General features: G+C 46.4%; 1 protein-coding gene across 16 annotated transcripts in view; it reads left to right on the top strand.

Moving 5' to 3' along the window:
• SIK3 (SIK family kinase 3) overlaps positions 1–19515 on the top strand; it is a 150919-nt gene that overhangs the window by 121296 nt on the left and 10108 nt on the right. For 10 of the 16 annotated variants that reach the window (XR_006276579.1, XM_043500740.1, XM_043500743.1 and 7 more), the window contains 8 exons: positions 513–583; positions 4065–4208; positions 11058–11208; positions 12101–12316; positions 12627–12712; positions 13411–13520; positions 17450–17807; positions 18640–19514. Coding sequence is in view for 15 of the 16 variants with exons in the window: in XM_043500740.1 (XP_043356675.1) it covers positions 513–583; positions 4065–4208; positions 11058–11208; positions 12101–12316; positions 12627–12712; positions 13411–13520; positions 17450–17807; positions 18640–19514 (2011 nt within the window). In the remaining variant the exon portion in view is untranslated. The remainder of the gene's footprint in view (positions 1–512; positions 584–4064; positions 4209–11057; positions 11209–12100; positions 12317–12626; positions 12713–13410; positions 13521–17449; positions 17808–18639; position 19515) is intronic. The other 6 variants (XM_043500738.1, XM_043500741.1, XM_038380483.2 and 3 more) reach the window with 3 other exon arrangements.

Here is a 19515-nt window from a genome sequence, read left to right as displayed (position 1 = left end):
GCTGAGTATCTTCCTCCTTCCATTAATGACCTGCACAAAATTGCTAGCGCTAGAGGCCAGGCGTCTTGCTGCTGTGAGGAATATGACATGCTGATGGGCCTTTTATTTCTCATTTATCAGTAGTAATTGAAATATTTCTCCTCTTCAGAAGTGCTGAGAAGAGCATGATGTTTGTAACTCTCTGGCTAAGGTTTCTTTGCAACTCTCTTGCTTTATTTATCAGAGAAAGGAAAATCTGCCAGTGTTAATCTCCTGGGTGTTAATATGGGCAGTGCTTCCCCCTGGAGGTATGTGTATTACTGAATTTCCTGCTAGCACCAAAAGAAGCCTCCCCATATAGGTTGCACTGTGTAAGGGTGAGATGGTGAGGGTGTGTTTTCGAGGAGGATTCTGAGTGCCCCCAAATGTCTGGTACTTAATTGTTCTTCTAGAAGGTCAGGTTTCTGCAGCCCAAGATAGTGTTGAATAAGCCACCTTCTGGAGCCCATGGTTCCCCTTTCCTCTCTCCTCAGGCAGTGCCAGCAGTTACCCCCGTGGATGAGGAGAGCTCCGATGGGGAGCCGGATCAGGAAGCTGTGCAGAGGTAACATCCCATCTGTTGGCCTTTCCCCTTGTGCTGCTGGAGAGGCTCGCCCTATGGTGCTCTAAAGCTGATCTAAAAAACCCAACAAATCAACCTCGTCCCAAGCTGCAGGTGTTGATTTATGGTGAAGGTTTCAACTTTTCCTTTATGGGTGCCTGTTTACACCAGGCAATTACTCTACCTGACACTAACAGGCAAATGAATAACTCTGTAAAACAACCTGACATCACCTGAAATTCTGCAGGCTATTTGAGCAATAGGTTATCCAGAAACTCTAAGCACTAAATCCCTTTGCTTAGGGTGTACCAGCATGCAAACCAAACTAACCTGCATAGTGAGTGCTAAGACACTGCAACCTCCCTCATCCCTGCTGAGTGACTGGGGAAGTGGTCTCATTTTATCTGTGCAGCTTTTGGACCGAGACCTGCAGTAAACATCCAACTCTGATGCCTTGAAGTGAGTTTGATAAAAACTTGGGTATCTGTAGTCATTTAGATTTCTAGCCATAGCAGTAGGTCCTGAAACAGTCTGCTCCGACATGTGAGAGGTGGTCCAATATCAACTCCGAAACTTCACTTCTCTCCCCAGCCAAAGTATGTACCGGGGTTCTTCCTCCAGCCGAAAACACTAACACTGTCCTTGCTAATACTTCCAGAGTAGTTTTTGTATAGCTAGTTTTTCTGCTAAGCAACTGGTGCAGATGATCCTCCTCCTTAAGTTCCATGGATTCTCCCCAGTTCTGGTGGACAGGAACTTGATGAGAACAGGCTTTTTCTCAGCTTTTACAGATATCGTCCTTCCAAGAAGGAGGCAAATAACTGCTGGGTGGGCAGCAGGCAGGTATAGAGATGAGGGAGTTGCTGCTAAAGTCATTTAGTTCCCCATAATATTCCTAGAGCCCTGGTAAACTCCACTGGTCTCAGTGCTGTAAAACAGAAGGGTTCTAATGGCAATGGGAAGTTGGGTACAACAGTGGCTTGTCCAGGCATGTGCCAAGATTCCCTTGTCTACTTGGCCTTAGAAAATAGCCAAACATGGTACACATTAAAGAATGCCCTGTACTTCCACTGGCTAGGAGTCTACACATTCTGGGTAGCCAAAGTGTGGGCCAAGGAGCTATACAGTGCCACCCGTGGTCATTCTCATCTTCATTATGGAGGCATTGCCCGTGGACACTGCAGGCCCCAGCATGCCATGCTCTAGCTTGACAAAGAAGTCTTGCCCTCAGTCAATGCTGAACGTTGTATCTTGGCGTCAGAACTCTCCAGTGATGGCACTGCTCAGATCTGGGACCTGCAATCTCCATGGGACACTGCTCCAAACTGTAAAGCTGAACATACTTGCAGACTTTTCCATTTTGGGCAAATAAGATGCAGTCCTGCGGCTCATGGCAAATTGCCAATGTGTCCTCATCTGGCCAAGCTTAGGGTGCCCGTATTTTAAAATCTCTGCTTCCAGCTGAACCCTTTAAGATTCCAAGAGTCAGGCTTGGCAGGTAAGGTTTTGAGACCACGGGTAAAACGTCCAAAAATGTATGCAGGACTTAGGAACCCAAGTCTCACTGTAAGTCCATGGGATGCAGTTTCTGAGGTACCCTAAGTCACCTTTGAAAATGGGGCTTAGCTACTTTTGAAAATATTACCCCCAAATCCTCCTTGTGTGTGCTAATGCCACATTCTTCATAGCCGCTGGACGGGACCAAGCTTAAACTGTGCTAATGAGTGCACATTAACCCTCCATCTCCCCACCCTCTTACGCTGTGACATGCCACTAATCACCAGTAGAAGAGTAAACAGTATTAACACCAGGGACAGAAGCTAATATTTATCTTTTGAGAACACTGGTTTGAATGCCCTCTCCAATGACCACAAAGCAACTTTTGCCCTTGTTTGTTTTAGATTGCCTGACCTTGAAATAGCGTGCATTCCATTCCCCATGCCCAGGGCACAATCGCATCTCTTCAGAGCTTGCAAAACTTTTTTTTCCACCCAAACACTTGCAGTTCATGAGTGGATTGTTCCCTGGAGCTGTGTAATAAAATGATTGTAGCAAACCACAATTGTGAAGCTCTTTGGGAAACTCTCCCTATCTCCATCAAATGAATCTCAAACATTTAATGGCTCAGATTTTGGCAAGTCACCACACCACTAAGTACTCTTCATTCTGTTTACTTGCTGCTCTTTGTATCAATGGATAAAGCTTTTTGCAGAGCCATAGTTTTAAGTGCTGCTGTTTCCCCTACTGTACAGGTTTTAGTCACAGACATAAAAAAGAAATCAACTCAAAGTATTCCCCATTTTACCCTCTAGCTTTGTGTAGGCCAGGAATCTTTGTAGCCATAACTCATCACCAATGCAGCTTCACCTGCGTTAGCAATGGTGGGAGGGTTAGTCTAGTCCAGGTACAGGCATTGATTCCACTCTGTCCTCAAACCTTGTCAGCATTTCCAGCATCGCTAGCACCTGAGAGCGCTGCCCTGGTGCTTGCCCAAGAGTGAAGAATATCCAAGGATAGCTACATCCTTTGCCATCTCGCTGAATCAGACCCTTCCTGCCTTAGCGTCCAACACAAACACAAAGGGAACAATAGGGCTAAAAATCCCCAAACCAGCCCTGAACTTGTCTACAGCCAAAAGTGGAAGCGCTCAGACAGCCGGGGCTCCTGCTCCAGGAAGTAAATTGGCTGAATTAGCTGCTCACTTTCCCTCGCCATTTTAGGCATCATTGGTGCAGCCTCTGTACATTGATTCGCAGACTCTGCTCAAAGTGCCCAAGAGTGGGGACTAGATGGCGCACTTCACACACATGCTGTTCCTCCCTCAGAACCTACATTCAGATCTGGGTTAGATCACACACACAGTGCAAAGAGCAGGCCACAGCCTAATCTCCCAGCAGTGGTAGCAATGTCGTAAATGCCATCATCTGATGTGGGACCATTCAACGTGCTGATCTCTGCTCAGACTCAAGACTGAGAACGTTGCAGGTGAGGACTGAAGTGCGCAGGCTGAGCCAGGCAGGGAAACGTGCACAGCATCTGTCTGCACTGTGCCGAGCTCTCTGGCCAAATGCTGTAAGCGTTACTCATGCAAACAGTCCCACGGGCATAGTGCATATGACCCTTCCGACTAGCACCACTTTAGGGAAAAGAATCCGTACAGAAACTAACTAGTCACTATGAGATGAAGTAGGGCTTTTCTGCTGAGATGATGAATGGCCATTCTGTTTCTTACCAAGGTTGGCATTGGAATAAAGCTGGCTATGACTTCAGTCCTCCGCTAAGCAGTTAACGTCTCTTTAACCTGACAGGCATTGGCAGTACGGTTTGCTCTTTCATGGGTGTTCTACAACTCACAGCAGGCTCTGAACACTGCAGCGAGCATTTTTCTTTCCTAATTACTCTGGATTATCTGCTTCTGCTCCCTTCTTCTGGAGTATTCCCATCAGTCTCTTCCATTTATAAAATGTGCTCCTGCTTGTTGCAGATACTTGGCAAATAGGTCAAAAAGGCACACTCTGGCAATGACCAACCCTACAGCTGAAATCCCTCCAGACTTGCAGAGGCAGCTAGGACAGCAGTCTTTTCGATCCCGGGCTTGGGCTCCACACCTGGTACCCGATCAGCACCGGTGAGTAATGGCACCGGCCGTTGGGCAGCTCTGTGCCAGGGAACCCGCTCAGATGTCATCTGAATGGAGTGCAGAAAAAATCCATCTTGGCATAAAGGGGTTAAAAGAAAGGAGCAGACCCCAAAGCAGAAGCTGGCTGGCCCTGTTGCACATGCTTCATTTCTGAGCAGATATAGGCTCCTCACCTGCTAAGTGCATGGTGCACTCACGGGCAGGGATCAGTTGGCTCTTCCCCTTCAGTCCCACTTCTGTGGCTGGAGATGATTTGCCAGGATGGCTGCCTTAGCCCTGGGGCTGGGATTAAGATTAAGCGATCCAGTTTAGTGGAAAGCTTTGTTAATGTACTAGTAGGCTCAACCCGGTAGTGAGTAGTAAATCTGCTATGGAATATTCAATAGTGGAATGCTGTATAAAAGGCTGCACCAGGAGTAAACTATATGTAGGTTTAGAAACCTCACTGCACCAGAGTTGTGTGTTTCCACTGCAGAATCTCCATGCAAAACTCCCTGTTTGTCGTTTTGTTTCTACTTCAATCCTCTGGTGGAGAGGGTTGGGGGAGAACAATTATAACTTTTGTGACTGAGGGAACTGCTGCAAAACTGGATCCAAGTAAGCTAAAATTCTGGAGGAAGGGCCCTCCTGACTTTGAGAACTATTAATTCTACAGAGTCCTTCGATGCTGCAGCAAATTGAAGACGCTTCTGCCACAGACACCGCTTAAAAACTGCACCTCAACGCCAAAGCATTGAGGGTGTAACACAAACGTAAACTGTCATGCTCGTTTCTCTTTGATTTCAGTTGCTGAACAATTGAAAAAGCAGTTACCTAGAAGACCAGATTTGTGCTCATGTTAAATCCTCTAACCAGCTCTCACTGGCAAGCTTGTTACAGCACTCTTTATTGAAGCCAGATACCTGCTGAGCTGAGCGTTGGTGTAATCAGCAGAGACAGGTGAACTCTGAGCAGACTGAGTCAGCATTGGTGCCACGCTGGAGCTCTAGAAAACAAAAGATAAACCTTGAGTTACTCCTGGGTAGAAACACTTGTAGGGAAGCAGGAGAGGAGGAGTAAGATTTCTTTGGTCACAGAGTGCTTTATAGGAAGAGAAGAAAAACAGTTGCAAAGTAAATAAACAGAAAATATTTTATGTCCTGCTTCCAGGGTCAGTTCAGAATGGAGGTTTAAATGAAGCCATTGAGATATTGTTATAAGGTTCTTTAGACCAAGCCTACTCTGCCCCCTCTGGCTCTCATCTCTCATCATGTGTCTGCTCCTGTGTTTTTACATGCACAGGATAGCATTGACTCATTCCAGATTCACAATTTTACATGTCGCAGCAGAGGCCTATAAGCCTGTGGAACTACAGACATGCCTGAGATCAAAAGAGGAACTTGAAAATCAAATCTGGCCCCAGATCAAGCACCTGGAAGTCTCTGTACACCTCAGACATAGCTAGTTGAAGGCTGTGTCTTGTAGTGTAGCAAAACCTGCAGTAAACCACAAAGTACTGGCTCGTGGACAGCTGTCAGCTTTTATTCTGGTGCTTAACTTAGGCTGTTTGAAACTGGCTTGTAGTTAAAAAGGTCTCAAAATGTGTTAGTCTAGAAGGCCAGTCTGGAGTGCCAGGGGCAGTGTTACTGTGCATCATCCTAGCATGCTTGGGAACCTGATGCACAATGCTCACTTTCCTCGTTTGCTTCTGCTGCCTGTTACGGAGTTGGAAGGTCAGGTGGGCAGGCTTGGCTTGCTGACTGGCAGAAAGGGAACATGGGAGCCAGCCACTTCTAGCCGTAGTTGGAACATTTTTCAAATTGTAATTAATTAAAATACATTTTACCAAGCAGGGCTGAATATGTGAAAATAACTGGAACTAACATCCTGGAAATGTTACAACATGAATGAGAATCTTACTCCTGCAAGGGGTAGCTTCTCCAGCAGAGATTCCATTTTGTCTTTCAGAGCAGGCTTCATCAGAGACCTCTGTACATACATAAAATATTTAAAGTACCAATTGTCTGTCTAACGTAATTCAGTTTGAAGCACTACTGTAGACCACCGGGATCTAATTTGGATGTGGATAGAGCCCTTTTTAATGTTTCTAATAAAGTAAATACTAATGGAAACTGCATGATCATGGGAGACTTTAACTTCACAGATATAGACTGGAGGACGAGTGCTAGTAATAATAGGGCTCAGATTTTCTTAGATGCGATAGCTGACGGATTCCTTCATCAAGTAGTTGCTGAACCGACTAGAGGGGATGTCATTTTAGATTTGGTTTTGGTGAGTAGTGAGGACCTCATAGAAGAAATGGGTGTAGGGGATAATCTTGGTTCAAGTGATCATGAGTTAATTCAGTTCAAACTGAACGGAAGGATTAACAAAAATAAATCTGCAACTAGGGTTTTTGATTTCAAAAGGGCTGACTTTTAAAAATTAAGGAAATTAGTTAGGGAAGTGGATTGGACTGAAGAACCTAGGGATCTAAAGGCAGAGGACGCCTGGGATTACTTTTGAATCAAAGCTGCAGAAGCTATCGGAAGCCTGCATCCCAAGAAAGGGGAAAAAATTCATAGGCAGGAGTTGTAGACGAAGCTGGATGAGCAAGCATCTCAGAGAGGTAATTAAGAAGAAGCAGAAAGCATACAGGGAGTGGAAGATGGGAGGGATCAGCAAGGAAAGCTACCTTATTGAGGTCAGAACATGTAGGGATAAAGTGAGACAGGCTAAAAGTCGAGTAGAGTTGGACCTTGCAAAGGGAATTAAAACCAATAGTAAAAGGTTCTATAGCCATATAAATAAGAAGAAAACTAAGAAAGAAGTGGGGCCGCTAAACACTGAGGATGGAGTGGAGGTCAAGGATAATCTAGGCATGGCCCAATATCTAAACAAATACTTTGCCTCAGTCTTTAATAAGGCTAAAGAGGATCTTGGGGATAATGGTAGCATGACAAATGGGAATGAGGATATAGAGGTAGATATTACCATATCTGAGGTAGAAGTGAAACTCAGTTTAATGGGATTAAATCGGGGGGCCCAGATAATCTTCAACCAAGAATATTAGAGAATTGGCACCCGAAATTGCAAGCCCATTATCAAGTATTTTTAATGAATCTGTAAACTCGGGGATTGTACTATATGATTGGAGAATTGCTAACATAGTTCCTGTTTTTAGGAAAGGGAAAAAAAGTGATCTGGGTAACTACAGGCCTGTTAGTTTGACATCTGTAGTATGCAAGGTCTTGGAAAAAATTTTGAAGGAGAAAGTAGTTAAGGACATTGAAGTCAGTGGTAAATGGGACAAAATACAACATGGTTTTACAAAAGGTAGATCGTGCCAAACCAAACTGATCTCCTTCTTTGAGAAAGTAAGATTTTTTTAGACAAAGGAAACCTAGATTTCAGTAAGGCGTTTGATACCGTGCCACATGGGTAATTATTAGTTAAATTGGAAAAGATGGGGATCAATATGAAAATTGAAAGGTGGATAAGGAATTGGTTAAAGGGGAGACTACAACGGGTCCTACTGAAAGGTGAACTGTCAGGCTGGAGGGAGGTTACCAGTGAGGTTCCTCAAGGATCAGTTTTGGGGCGAATCTTGTTTAATCTTTTTATTACTGACCTCGGCACAAAAAGTGGGAGTGTGCTAATAAAGTTTGCAGATGATACAAAGCTGGGAGGTATTGCCAATTTAGAGAAGGACTGGGATATCATACAGGAGGATCTGGATGACCTTGTAAACTGGAGTAATAGTAATAGGATGAAATTTAATAGTGAGAAGTGTAAGGTTATGCATTTAGGGATTAATAACAAGAATTTTAGTTATAAGTTGGGGACGCATCAATTAGAAGTAACGGAGGAGGAGAAGGACCTTGGAGTATTGGTTGACCACAGGATGACTGAGCCGCCAATGTGATATGGCTGTGAAAAAAGCTAATGCGGTCTTGGGATGCATCACGAGAGGTATTTCCAGTAGAGATAAGGAGGTGTTAGTACCATTATACAAGGCACTGGTGAGACCTCACCTAGAATACTGTGTGCAGTTCAGGTCTCCCATGTTTAAGAAGGATGAATTCAAACTGGAACCGGTACAGAGAAGGGCTACTAGGATGATCCGAGGAATGGAAAACTTGTCTTATGAAAGGAGACTCAAGGAGCTGGGCTTGTTTAGCCTAACTAAAAGAAGGTTGAGGGGAGATATGATTGCTCTCTATAAATATATCAGAGGGATAAATACCGGAGAGGGAGAGGAATTATTTAAGCTCAGTACCAATGTGGACACAAGAACAAATGGATATAAACTGGTCATTGGGAAGTTTAGACTTGTAATTAGATGAAGGTTTCTAACCATCAGAGGAGGGAAGTTTTGGAATAGCCTTCCAAGGGAAGCAGTGTGGCCAAAAGATCTATCTGGTTTTAAGATTAAACTCGATAAGTTTATGGAGGAGATATTATGATGGGATTTTGGTAATTAATTCATCTTTAAATATTCATGGTAAATAGGCCTAATGGCCTGTGATGGGATGTTAGATGGATGGGATCTGAGTTACCCAGGAAAGAATTTTCTGTAGTATCTGGCTGGTGAATCTTGCCCATATGCTCAGGGTTTAGCTGATCGCCATATTTGGGGTCGGGAAGGAAGTTTCCTCCAGGGCAGATTGGAAGAGACTCTGGAGATTTTTCGCCTTCTTCTGTCGCATGGGGCACGGGTCACTTGAGGGAGGATTCTCTGCTCCTTGAAGTCTTTAAACCATGATTTGAGGACTTCAGTAGCTCAGACATAGGTGAGAGGTTTTTCACAGGAGTGGGTGGGTGAGATTCTGTGGCCTGCGTTGTGCAGGAGGTCGGACTAGATGATCATAATGGTCCCTTCTGACCTTAGTATCTACGAATCTATATGGAACTAGATTATCTTCTGTTTTGTTTTACAACCAAACCATTCACAGGGATGCTCTAAAGACTTGTTCTCTAAGGGCCTTTCACAGACAAAGACCGTTGCTTCGGCCATGGTGTTGTCCGCTCATTTTCTGTCTGGATTGAATTGGTACAAAGCTAAACCCATCTGGGCAGAGAAACTAAGTGGGTCCTCACGTGTTAATGTTTGCTTTTGGGTGGAGAGAGAGCAGTGTTTTGTAATACTCTTAGAGGTACTCTTGAGGATGCATGTGCTTGGGTTTAACTCGTATATATGGGACCCAGATTGAAAGGGAAGTTTGTTCCTGGAAAAATGTCTTCTGACCTCCAGTTCTGGAAGGGAACTGGAGAGGGAACTGTTATAAGTTCCTCTACAACCATTTGCCCTGGTACAAGGCTTGGTCCATTTATTCTCTGATGTGTGTCTCATGATGGCATGGCACCAAACATCTAGGCTGCTGGTTGACTCTGCGTTCAAGGTGATGGGATGGGTGGGGAAGAATCTGAAACGAGGCAGTCCCTAGCAGTGGAAGAGGGTTCCCTCTCTGTGCAAAGTCATCACATTTCTCCCTCCCCCGCATTGGGTTAGTGCCTTTCTGAACACGGATGCCAGCCTCTGCTCTGGCTCAGAGTGGCTGCAGGATAGACCCTTTCCTGCCCTTGCGGTGTTAATCTTATCCACCCCCACCCACTGGTGCTGTGACACGGCAGGTTTTATCTATACGTACTGGAGGCTTAAAAGTGTTTTAAAAAACTTTTGTTTTTGCCATTATTGGTTTTGTCTTAAGGGCCCCCTACAAGTGCAGCTTTCTTGTTTGACCCCCGCCCCGTAAGTCCATCCCTCTGTAGCCACATGTGGTGCAGCATTTGGCAGAACATGTTCAGATCAAAATTCCCTCATCTTCAAGGCCTGATGTGTGTTAGTGCTTGGAATAAACCAGTCTGACATGTTCATCAGCATATGTCATCTAGGAAGCAGAAGATCCTGGAAGCCTGTGTGTGCTGAGAGGGGGCAGGTCTTGCTGCTAGGTGGTGGTCTAAGCTTTTTTGGCATTCGAATGGGAAGCTTCCATTCCGCACACATGTCAGGGTTACTGGTACCTCTTTTGATGCACAAATTAGTATTTTCTAGTTTTCCTCCTTTCCCAGGTATCCATGGGATATCCTTGGCCTTGTCTCAGTGAAGTCTCTCTCTAGGTGTACCCGCAAATAAAGCGTCTGGGGTAGGACTGGGGGTGAGGTTTACTCTGGTCCTGCTTCTGGGCTTGTTTAAATTAGAATTTCTAAGGTGCTGGCCCACTGTATTTTAGAGTTAGACTGAGCAGGCAAGCTCCAGCTGTGCTTGTTAAAGTCTCCTCTTAGAGAACAGGCCTTGCCATAGAGAGACAACTGTTCCTAGCAGCAGAATCACCTTGTCTAAGACAGCAGCATTCCTGACTGGCTCCTACTTCCCCAATTCAGATAGATGAACATGCAACAATTTTTCTTAGCACAAAGTATTCCCATCGCACTGGAATATAGGGACGCTCCAGCTTAGCAAAATGTCACTGTGTAAACTCTGAGGTACGGTGAATGAAAAAGGCTCTCAGATGGAGAAACGCCTTTCAGTTCTTAGCTGTTGAATGGTTTCTGCAGGTCGGTGGAACCAAGTGCCAGGCCAAGTCATATGGTCGGTTATATGCCCCAGTTATAATCTAGTTAGGATATAAATCAGACTGGCAAAATTTTAGAGAAAATGTACCTACCCCAGCACCAAATGGACTTGCTAATCCTGTACCCTGCTGGTGATGAATAAACTAATGGCACTTTACTTCTCACTCTGAAACAGAACTTCTGGGCAGGCAGAACTTGGCAGAGCTGATGTAAAATGAAGTGTGTCTGTAGCTGAGTTTGTTTTTCAGCTGACATCACTAACGCACTTCCCCATGTGTTTAGCTCTGTTTACAAGGACTCCAACACCCTGCATCTCCCCACTGAGCGCTTCTCTCCTGTTCGCCGCTTTTCCGACGGTGCTGCCAGCATCCAAGCTTTCAAAGCCCACCTGGAGAAAATGGGCAATAACAGCAGCATCAAGCAGCTTCAACAGGTAAAGGAAGGAAGCAGGATGCAGTGGATCAGCTTAGGTCACTGACTTACTGGCAGAGGAAATAGAGGAGGAAACCTTTCCTACTGCATTGTCTCCTGGATCCAAACATTCTTCAGAGCTGCAGCTGGGGAACTTATCCTCCCCCTTCTGTGTATTTGAGCATGTTTTGTAGAATTGCCATCATCCTCTTTATCTCTGCTGCAGCCTGGGGACCTTGGAGGCTGCCCCCTTTTTTGGGGACTTGACATATCACTTTAGAAACACACGTAAGGGCCGAGAAGTCAGGCTCAAGTGAGGAACGTGGGCCCTGATACCTGTGCTCCCTAGAAACTGTCTGCGAGTTTCTTCCCAAGACTCGCACACAATGAAATCAGTCCCCAGAATTCCATTTCAAAGTTGAAATGGTTGGTTCTTGGTCCTGGCCTGCTTGTTTAATTGGTTTGAATAACAATCTCTGGTGTTGCACAGAGTAACCAGACTGAAGAACACTCTTGAAAATCCTCTTAGCCACTTCAGCTAAAAGCCACTGGTGCCTTCACCAGTTTTTAATGGCAGTGAAGTGCCATCGCAGTCCATATGACGTTCATTGAAAGGCCATTTTGCTCTGCTGTGGCATAAATTGCATAGTCCTCTCTTGGACCTCAGCTGGAGTTTGCAGTTGATTTCAGCTGGAGTTGGATTGGGCCCTAAGAGAGGAATTGCCCTGCGCCGCTCCTTGCAGTTGCAGTGTAAGAAGACTAAATAGCCTGTGAGTTTAGTTCCATGAGCATCTATTTCTTTCCCACTGTAGGAGAGAGTTGGAATGACCCTGGTGTTAAGCACACACGTGCTGCTAACTACGTGGATTAGGATTTCTGTCCTGCAGTTTCTTCTTTTTCTCTGGCTCTTTCAGCCAAGGAGACTGCAGAGTGAAAGCTGTTTTGCACAGCAGGGTCGCTGTGCAGGAAGAGATCACGTTGTGGGTGTATTGAATTCATTACAGGAGTGTGAGCAACTGCAGAAGATGTACGGTGGGCATATGGACGAGAGAACGCTGGAGAAGACACAGCAGCAGCACATGTTATACCAGCAGGAGCAGCATCATCAAATTCTCCATCAGCAGATTCAGGTACTGGAACCGGGACCCTGGCCCCTGAACCCTAACCAGGTTTTCCTGCAGTGTCACAGGTAGAGGTGTTGAATGGCCCCGTGGGACTAGGGAGAAAAACGTCTGTATATGTGGCAAGTTAGATTGCTCGACCTGCTGTAATGAGGAACAAGGGGGAAGGCTTTTCAAAAACAATGTATGCACAGCTGATAGGATAGTGAGAGCTTCTGTCTCAGGTTGATTAATTTATTGGTCCAAACTCTCTCAATCAAGATGAACTGACTAATTGCAAATAACTTTTTGCTCCTCTCCTTTCTGGTGCCTGGCTCAGGATTGTATTCGCCCACCTCAGCCATCTCCACCCTTGCAAGCTCCATGTGAAAACCAGCCAGCTCTGCTCACCCACCAGCTGCAGAGGTAAAGAAAGGGGTTTGCTTTGGCAAAGTGCTTGGGGGGGAGGAGAGGGTGAAGCTGTCACTCAGTGATGCACTGGGGCCTGTCCCAGAGCCAGCTGGGGGCATATAACCTTAGAGAACTGGTCCTCATTCCTAGAGGCCTGTGCAGGCTGCAGCTGGAGCTGTAGGAGCACATGTCTCTGGAAATCAGGCTCTTAACATTTCTGACCAAGAAAACCTTGAAAGTAACCTGATGGCACAACATTGTTTTAAATTGACACGGAATGGCTGCTTGTTGGCCAACTTGAAAACAAATGAGTTTCAATAATAGCACGAGCACTTTCTCTAGCACCTTGTATGCCAAGCCATTTATAAACACTCTTTAGAGTGTTCCCCATCCCCTCTGTTGGCTAACAAATATCATCCCATTTTATAGATGAGGAAGACTGAGGCAGAGGGGGAGAGCCTTGCCATAGGTCATGGTGAGTCAGGAATAGAATTCAGGATCCTTGAGTCCCAGGCTTGTGCACTAACCATACTCCCTTATCCAGATAGCTAATGAAGATAAAATAGAAATTATGTTGCAAAGCCTTTAAGATTCTAAAGGAGTTTTTTTATATTTGGGTTTTTTTTAAAAGCACGTAGAGTTCAGTTCCAAAACTTGAACAAGTGTCTTTATCAGGAAGAGTGATTTACGAAGATGCTTATTTTCTTGTGTAGGTTACGGATTCAGCCATCTAGTCCACCCCCAAACCACCCTAATAATCATCTCTTCAGGCAGCCAAATAGCAGCCCCCCTCCTGTGAATAGCAGCATGCTACAGACTCATGGTAAGCACTGAGTATATCAAGCCATCTGTCGTCCTGTTGTGCAGGCCATTTGTCAGAACCTTATGGTTTTATAAAGCACTTGGGAAAACAGTTCATGTCTTTTCCAAATTCTAGTGCCTGGCGCAGATAGCCAATGTAAAAGATTCTCCATCTGGCACAAAAAGAAAAGGAGTACTTGTGGCACCTTAGAGACGAACAAATTTATTAGAGCATAAGCTTTCGTGAGCTACAGCTCACTTCATCGGATGCATTTGGTGGAAAAAACAGGAGAGATTTATATACACACACACAGAGAACATGAAACAATGGGTTTATCATACACACTGTAAGGAGAGTGATCACTTAAGATAAGCCATCACCAGCAGCAGGGGGGGGAAGGAGGAAAACCTTTCATGGTGACAAGCAGGTAGGCTAATTCCAGCAGTTAACAAGAATATCAGAGGAACAGTGGGGGGTGGGGTGGGGGGGAGAAATACCATGGGGAAATAGTTTTACTTTGTGTAATGACTCATCCATTCCCAGTCTCTATTCAAGCCTAAGTTAATTGTATCCAGTTTGCAAATTAATTCCAATTCAGCAGTCTCTCGTTGGAGTCTGTTTTTGAAGCTTTTTTGTTGAAGGATAGCCACTCTTAGGTCTGTGATCGAGTGACCAGAGAGATTGAAGTGTTCTCCAACTGGTTTTTGAATGTTATAATTCTTGACGTCTGATTTGTGTCCATTTATTCTTTTACGTAGAGACTGTCCAGTTTGGCCAATGTACATGGCAGAGGGGCATTGCTGGCACATGATGGCATATATCACATTGGTAGATGCGCAGGTGAACGAGCCTCTGATAGTGTGGCTGATGTGATTAGGCCCTATGATGGTATCCCCTGAATAGATATGTGGACAGAGTTGGCAACGGGCTTTGTTGCAAGGAGCTATCTAAACTACTATATGCCACAAGGGGCCACAACAATGGTTCCCGTAACCCACCCAGCAATATTGTTAATCTATCCAACTATACTCTTAGCCCAGTGGAAGAATCTGTCCTATCTCGGGGCCTCTCCTTTTGCCCCTCCACCCCCACGAACATGATACAGTTCTGTGGTGACCTAGAATCCTATTTTCGACGTCTCAGACTCAAGGAATATTTCCAACACACCTCTGACCAACATATTAACCCACAGAGACCTTCCTGCCAACACTACAAAAAGAAGGATTCTGGGTGGACTCCTCCTGAAGGTCGAAACAGCAGCCTGGATTTCTACATAGACTGCTTCCGCCGACGTGCACGAGCTGAAATTGTGGAAAAGCAGCATCGCTTACCCCATAACCTCAGCCATGCAGAACACAGTGCCATCCACAGCCTCAGAAAGAACTCTGACATCATAATCAAAAAGGCTGACAAAGGAGGTGCTGTCGTCATCATGAATAGGTCGGAGTATGAACAAGAGGCTACTAGGCAGCTCTCCAACACCACTTTCTACAAGCCATTACCCTCTGATCACACTGAGAGTTACCAAAAGAAACTACAGCATTTGCTCAAGAAACTCCCTGAAAAAGCACAAGAACAAATCCGCACAGACACACCCCTGGAGCCCCGACCTGGGGTATTCTATCTGCTACCCAAGATCCATAAACCTGGAAATCCTGGACGCCCCATCATCTCAGGCATTGGCACCCTGACAGCAGGATTGTCTGGCTATGTAGACTCCCTCCTCAGGCCCTTCGTTACCAGCACTCCCAGCTATCTTCGAGACACCACCGATTTCCTGAGGAAACTACAGTCCATTGGTGATCTTCCTAAAAACACCATCCTAGCCACTATGGATGTAGAAGCCTCTACACCGACATTCCACACAAAGATGGACTACAAGCCGTCAGGAACAGTATCCCCGATACTGTCATGGCTAACCTGGTGGCAGAACTTTGTGACTTTGTCCTGACCCATAACTATTTCACATTTGGGGACAATGTATACCTTCAAATCAGCGGCACTGCGATGGGTACCCGCATGGCCCCACAGTATGCCAACATTTTTATGGCTGACTTAGAACAACGCTTCTTCAGCTCTCGTCCCCTAATGCCCCTACTCTACTTGCGCTACATTGATGATATCTTCATCATCTGGACCCATGGAAAAGAAGCTCTTGAGGAATTCCACCATGATTTCAACAATTTCCATCCCACCATCAACCTCAGCCTGGACCAGTCCACACAAGAGATCCACTTCCTGGACACTACGGTGCTAATAAGCGATGGTCACATAAACACCACCCTATATCGGAAACCTACTGACCGCTATTCCTACCTACATGCCTCTAGCTTTCATCCAGATCATACAACTCGATCCATTGTCTACAGCCAAGCGCTACGATATAACCGCATTTGCTCCAACCCCTCAGACAGAGACAAACACCTACAAGATCTCTATCATGCATTCCTACAACTACAATACCCACCTGCTGAAGTGAAGAAACAGATTGACAGAGCCAGAAGAGTACCCAGAAGTCACCTACTACAGGACAGGCCCAACAAAGAAAACAGAACGCCACTAGCCATCACCTTCAGCCCCCAACTAAAACCTCTCCAACGCATCATCAAGGATCTACAACCTATCCTGAAGGACGAGCCATCGCTCTCTCAGATCTTGGGAGACAGACCAGTCCTTGCTTACAGACAGCCCCCCAATCTGAAGCAAATACTCACCAGCAACCACACACCGCACAACAGAACCACTAACCCAGGAACCTATCCTTGCAACAAAGCCCGTTGCCAACTCTGTCCACATATCTATTCAGGGGATACCATCATAGGGCCTAATCACATGAGCCACACTATCAGAGGCTCGTTCACCTGCGCATCTACCAATGTGATATATGCCATCATGTGCCAGCAATGCCCCTCTGCCATGTACATTGGCCAAACTGGACAGTCTCTACGTAAAAGAATGAATGGACACAAATCAGACGTCAAGAATTATAACATTCAAAAACCAGTTGGAGAACACTTCAATCTCTCTGGTCACTCGATCACAGACCTAAGAGTGGCTATCCTTCAACAAAAAAGCTTCAAAAACAGACTCCAACGAGAGACTGCTGAATTGGAATTAATTTGCAAACTGGATACAATTAACTTAGGCTTGAATAGAGACTGGGAATGGATGAGTCATTACACAAAGTAAAACTATTTCCCCATGGTATTTCTCCCTCCCACCCCACCCCCCACTGTTCCTCTGATATTCTTGTTAACTGCTGGAATTAGCCTACCTTGCTTGTCACCATGGAAGGTTTTCCTCCTTTCCCCCCCCTGCTGCTGGTGATGGCTTATCTTAAGTGATCACTCTCCTTACAGTGTGTATGATAAACCCATTGTTTCATGTTCTCTGTGTGTGTGTATATAAATCTCTCCTCTGTTTTTTCCACCAAATGCATCCGATGAAGTGAGCTGTAGCTCACGAAAGCTTATGCTCTAATAAATTTGTTAGTCTCTAAGGTGCCACAAGTCCTCCTTTTCTTTTTGCGAATACAGACTAACACGGCTGCTACTCTGACATCTGGCACAAGGGGCTGGTGTTATCTGAATACTTTTGCAGTGGATCTTGCCAGCTGGAATATGTTGTTATATTTCATGTCCTGAGACCCTTGCATATAACTTCTGGGGGCGGGGGGGAGCGATATTATTCTCTGATTATGCAAATAACTTTACACTGGTATTGTTTCTTTTACCTTGCAAGTATTTTTAGCTGTGGCTGTATTATGATGAAGTTTTAGCTCCGAATAGTCAGGAAAGGCGCACACCTCATCACCCACTGAAATGCAGCTTGGGTCTGAAAAATCTTTCTTCTGGCCCTGATAGCATCAGACGCTATATCCGTTAAACAGAGCGCGCTCTCGAGCCTTGCCACAACTCAGTGCAGTTACTCAAAGGGATTGTTCTTCGTAGGTGCAGCCTCTCAGCCCCAGTTCCCAGCGATGCCTTCCCACAGTGCCATCTTCCAGCAGTCTGGTAACTGTTCCCCGCCCCCGAACGTGGCATTGACGTGCCTGGGCATGCCGCAGCCACCGCAGCCGCAGCAGGTCACCATCCAAGTGCAAGAGCCCGGAGATATGCTCAGCAACAACCTTCTGCAAGGGGCAGCTGGGGCAGGGCAGGGCATGTCCCCTCACCCACGAGGCATGTCCATCAACCCGAGTGCCAATCAGATCCAAATGCAGCATCGAGCTAACCTGATGGCCTCTCTCACGTATGGCCACAGGCCACTGTCCAAGCAGCTCAGTGCTGATAGTGCAGAGTCACACAGGTAAGGCCATTCTCCAACTGTTCTGCTAACCTGGGGAGGCGTTGAGGGGAGAAGGGAGGAGAAAAGAAACCGGGCCAGTCAGAGGACTGCCACCATGGCTCCGTGCGCCGAGGCTGTCTCTGTCTCCTGAGCACAGCACTCGCTGCCAGCAGCAGGCCGTGCACTGGTCATGTTATGAAGTTAGCTGTGATCCTAGTCCAAACCCTTAGACTTCAGGGCTTTGTTAGTGGGATGGGTGCTCTGACAGCTGGGGGGTGAGAATTGTGTGAAGTCAGCACAATTCCTGAGCCATGCGGGATAGGAAGCCAGCTTTCTCTCTAGGAACGCAGGTCGCTGCTCAAGTAGTGTCTTGCGCTTTAATAAGAGGGGCAAAATTAAAGAAGTACAGAGACTGTTTCTAATTCCCTTTTGTGCCTGGTCTGGTCGGAGCCTACACTAGCTTCAAGAGCTCCGACAGACGTTCTCTGCCTCTCACAACACCTTTTTCCCCAGCTACTTTTCCCCAGCTACATTCCCCCAGGTCTCTCCAGAGACTTCAAACCTTCCTTGTTACCTGGCCCTGCGGAGTTATTGTTGACCTGGGGCATGTGCTCTTCTTCAGGGTCTGAGTGCATTGTCTCTGCAGCTCTCCCACAAAGAGCTGCTGGGTGACAAACCTTGGTCCCCTCTGCTTCACTCTAGCTAGGCCCTCAAGCCACCACCCTGAGCATGTACAGCCTGCTGGAGTTGATTGGGAGATTGTGCAGAGTACCTGAGTGGTGGTGGCCTTCTCTGCATTCATGGGTTTGCTCTTGGCTGCTGCAACACAATCGCTGTTGTTTCTTCCTTGCAGCTTGAACATGAACAGGTATCCCCCTGCTAGCTATGACCAGGTGCACTTACATCCCCACCTGTTCTCCGATCAGGCCCGTGCATCCCCCAGCAACTACAGCCCATCAGCAGGGGTGGGATTCCCCGCAACGCAGCAAGCCCTGAAAGTCCCTCAACTTGACCCGTTCCCCAGCTTCCCTCAAAGCACGCAGCAGCCGCAGCCACAGCACTACACAGCATCAGCACTCCAGCAGGCACTGCTGTCCCCAACTCCGCCAGATTACAGCCGACACCAGCAAGTACCGCACATCCTCCAAGGACTGCTTTCCCCCCGGCACTCGCTCACGGGGCACACGGACATGCGACTGCCCCCAGCAGAATTTGCACAGCTCATCAAACGGCGGCAGCAGCATCAACAGCAGCAAGAATTTCAAGAATTGTTCCGGCATATGAGCCAAGGAGATGCTGGGAATATGGGCACCAGCATGGGACAGAACCTATCGGAGCGTCAGTCGTTGTCTGTGCCTTATCAGAATGCTGACACGTACCATCACAACAGCCCCCAACATCTCTTAAAAATCAGGGCACAAGAATGTATCCAGCAGGTATCTGCAGCAGTGGCACCACATGGGTATGTACACCAGCCAGCTCTGATCCATTCGGAGAGCATGGAGGAGGACTGTGCATGTGAGGGTGCCAGGGACAGCTTTCCGGACAATAAGAGTTCACATACATTGACCAAAGGTGGCCATGAGAACCCACTGCTTTTAAATGCAGGAGGGCATGGGGACCCAGAATCTCTGCTAGGAACTGTTAATCAGGGGCAGGAATTGGGGACGCATCATTACAGACATCAGCCAGCTACCGGATTCAGTAGGAATAAGGTGCCCAGCAGAGG

This window comes from Dermochelys coriacea, chromosome 22, assembly GCF_009764565.3.
Source record: "Dermochelys coriacea isolate rDerCor1 chromosome 22, rDerCor1.pri.v4, whole genome shotgun sequence".
NCBI lineage: Eukaryota > Metazoa > Chordata > Testudines > Dermochelyidae > Dermochelys > Dermochelys coriacea.
The sequence above is the reverse complement of the archived record's forward strand: the minus strand, read 5'-3'. Positions and strand labels throughout refer to the sequence as shown.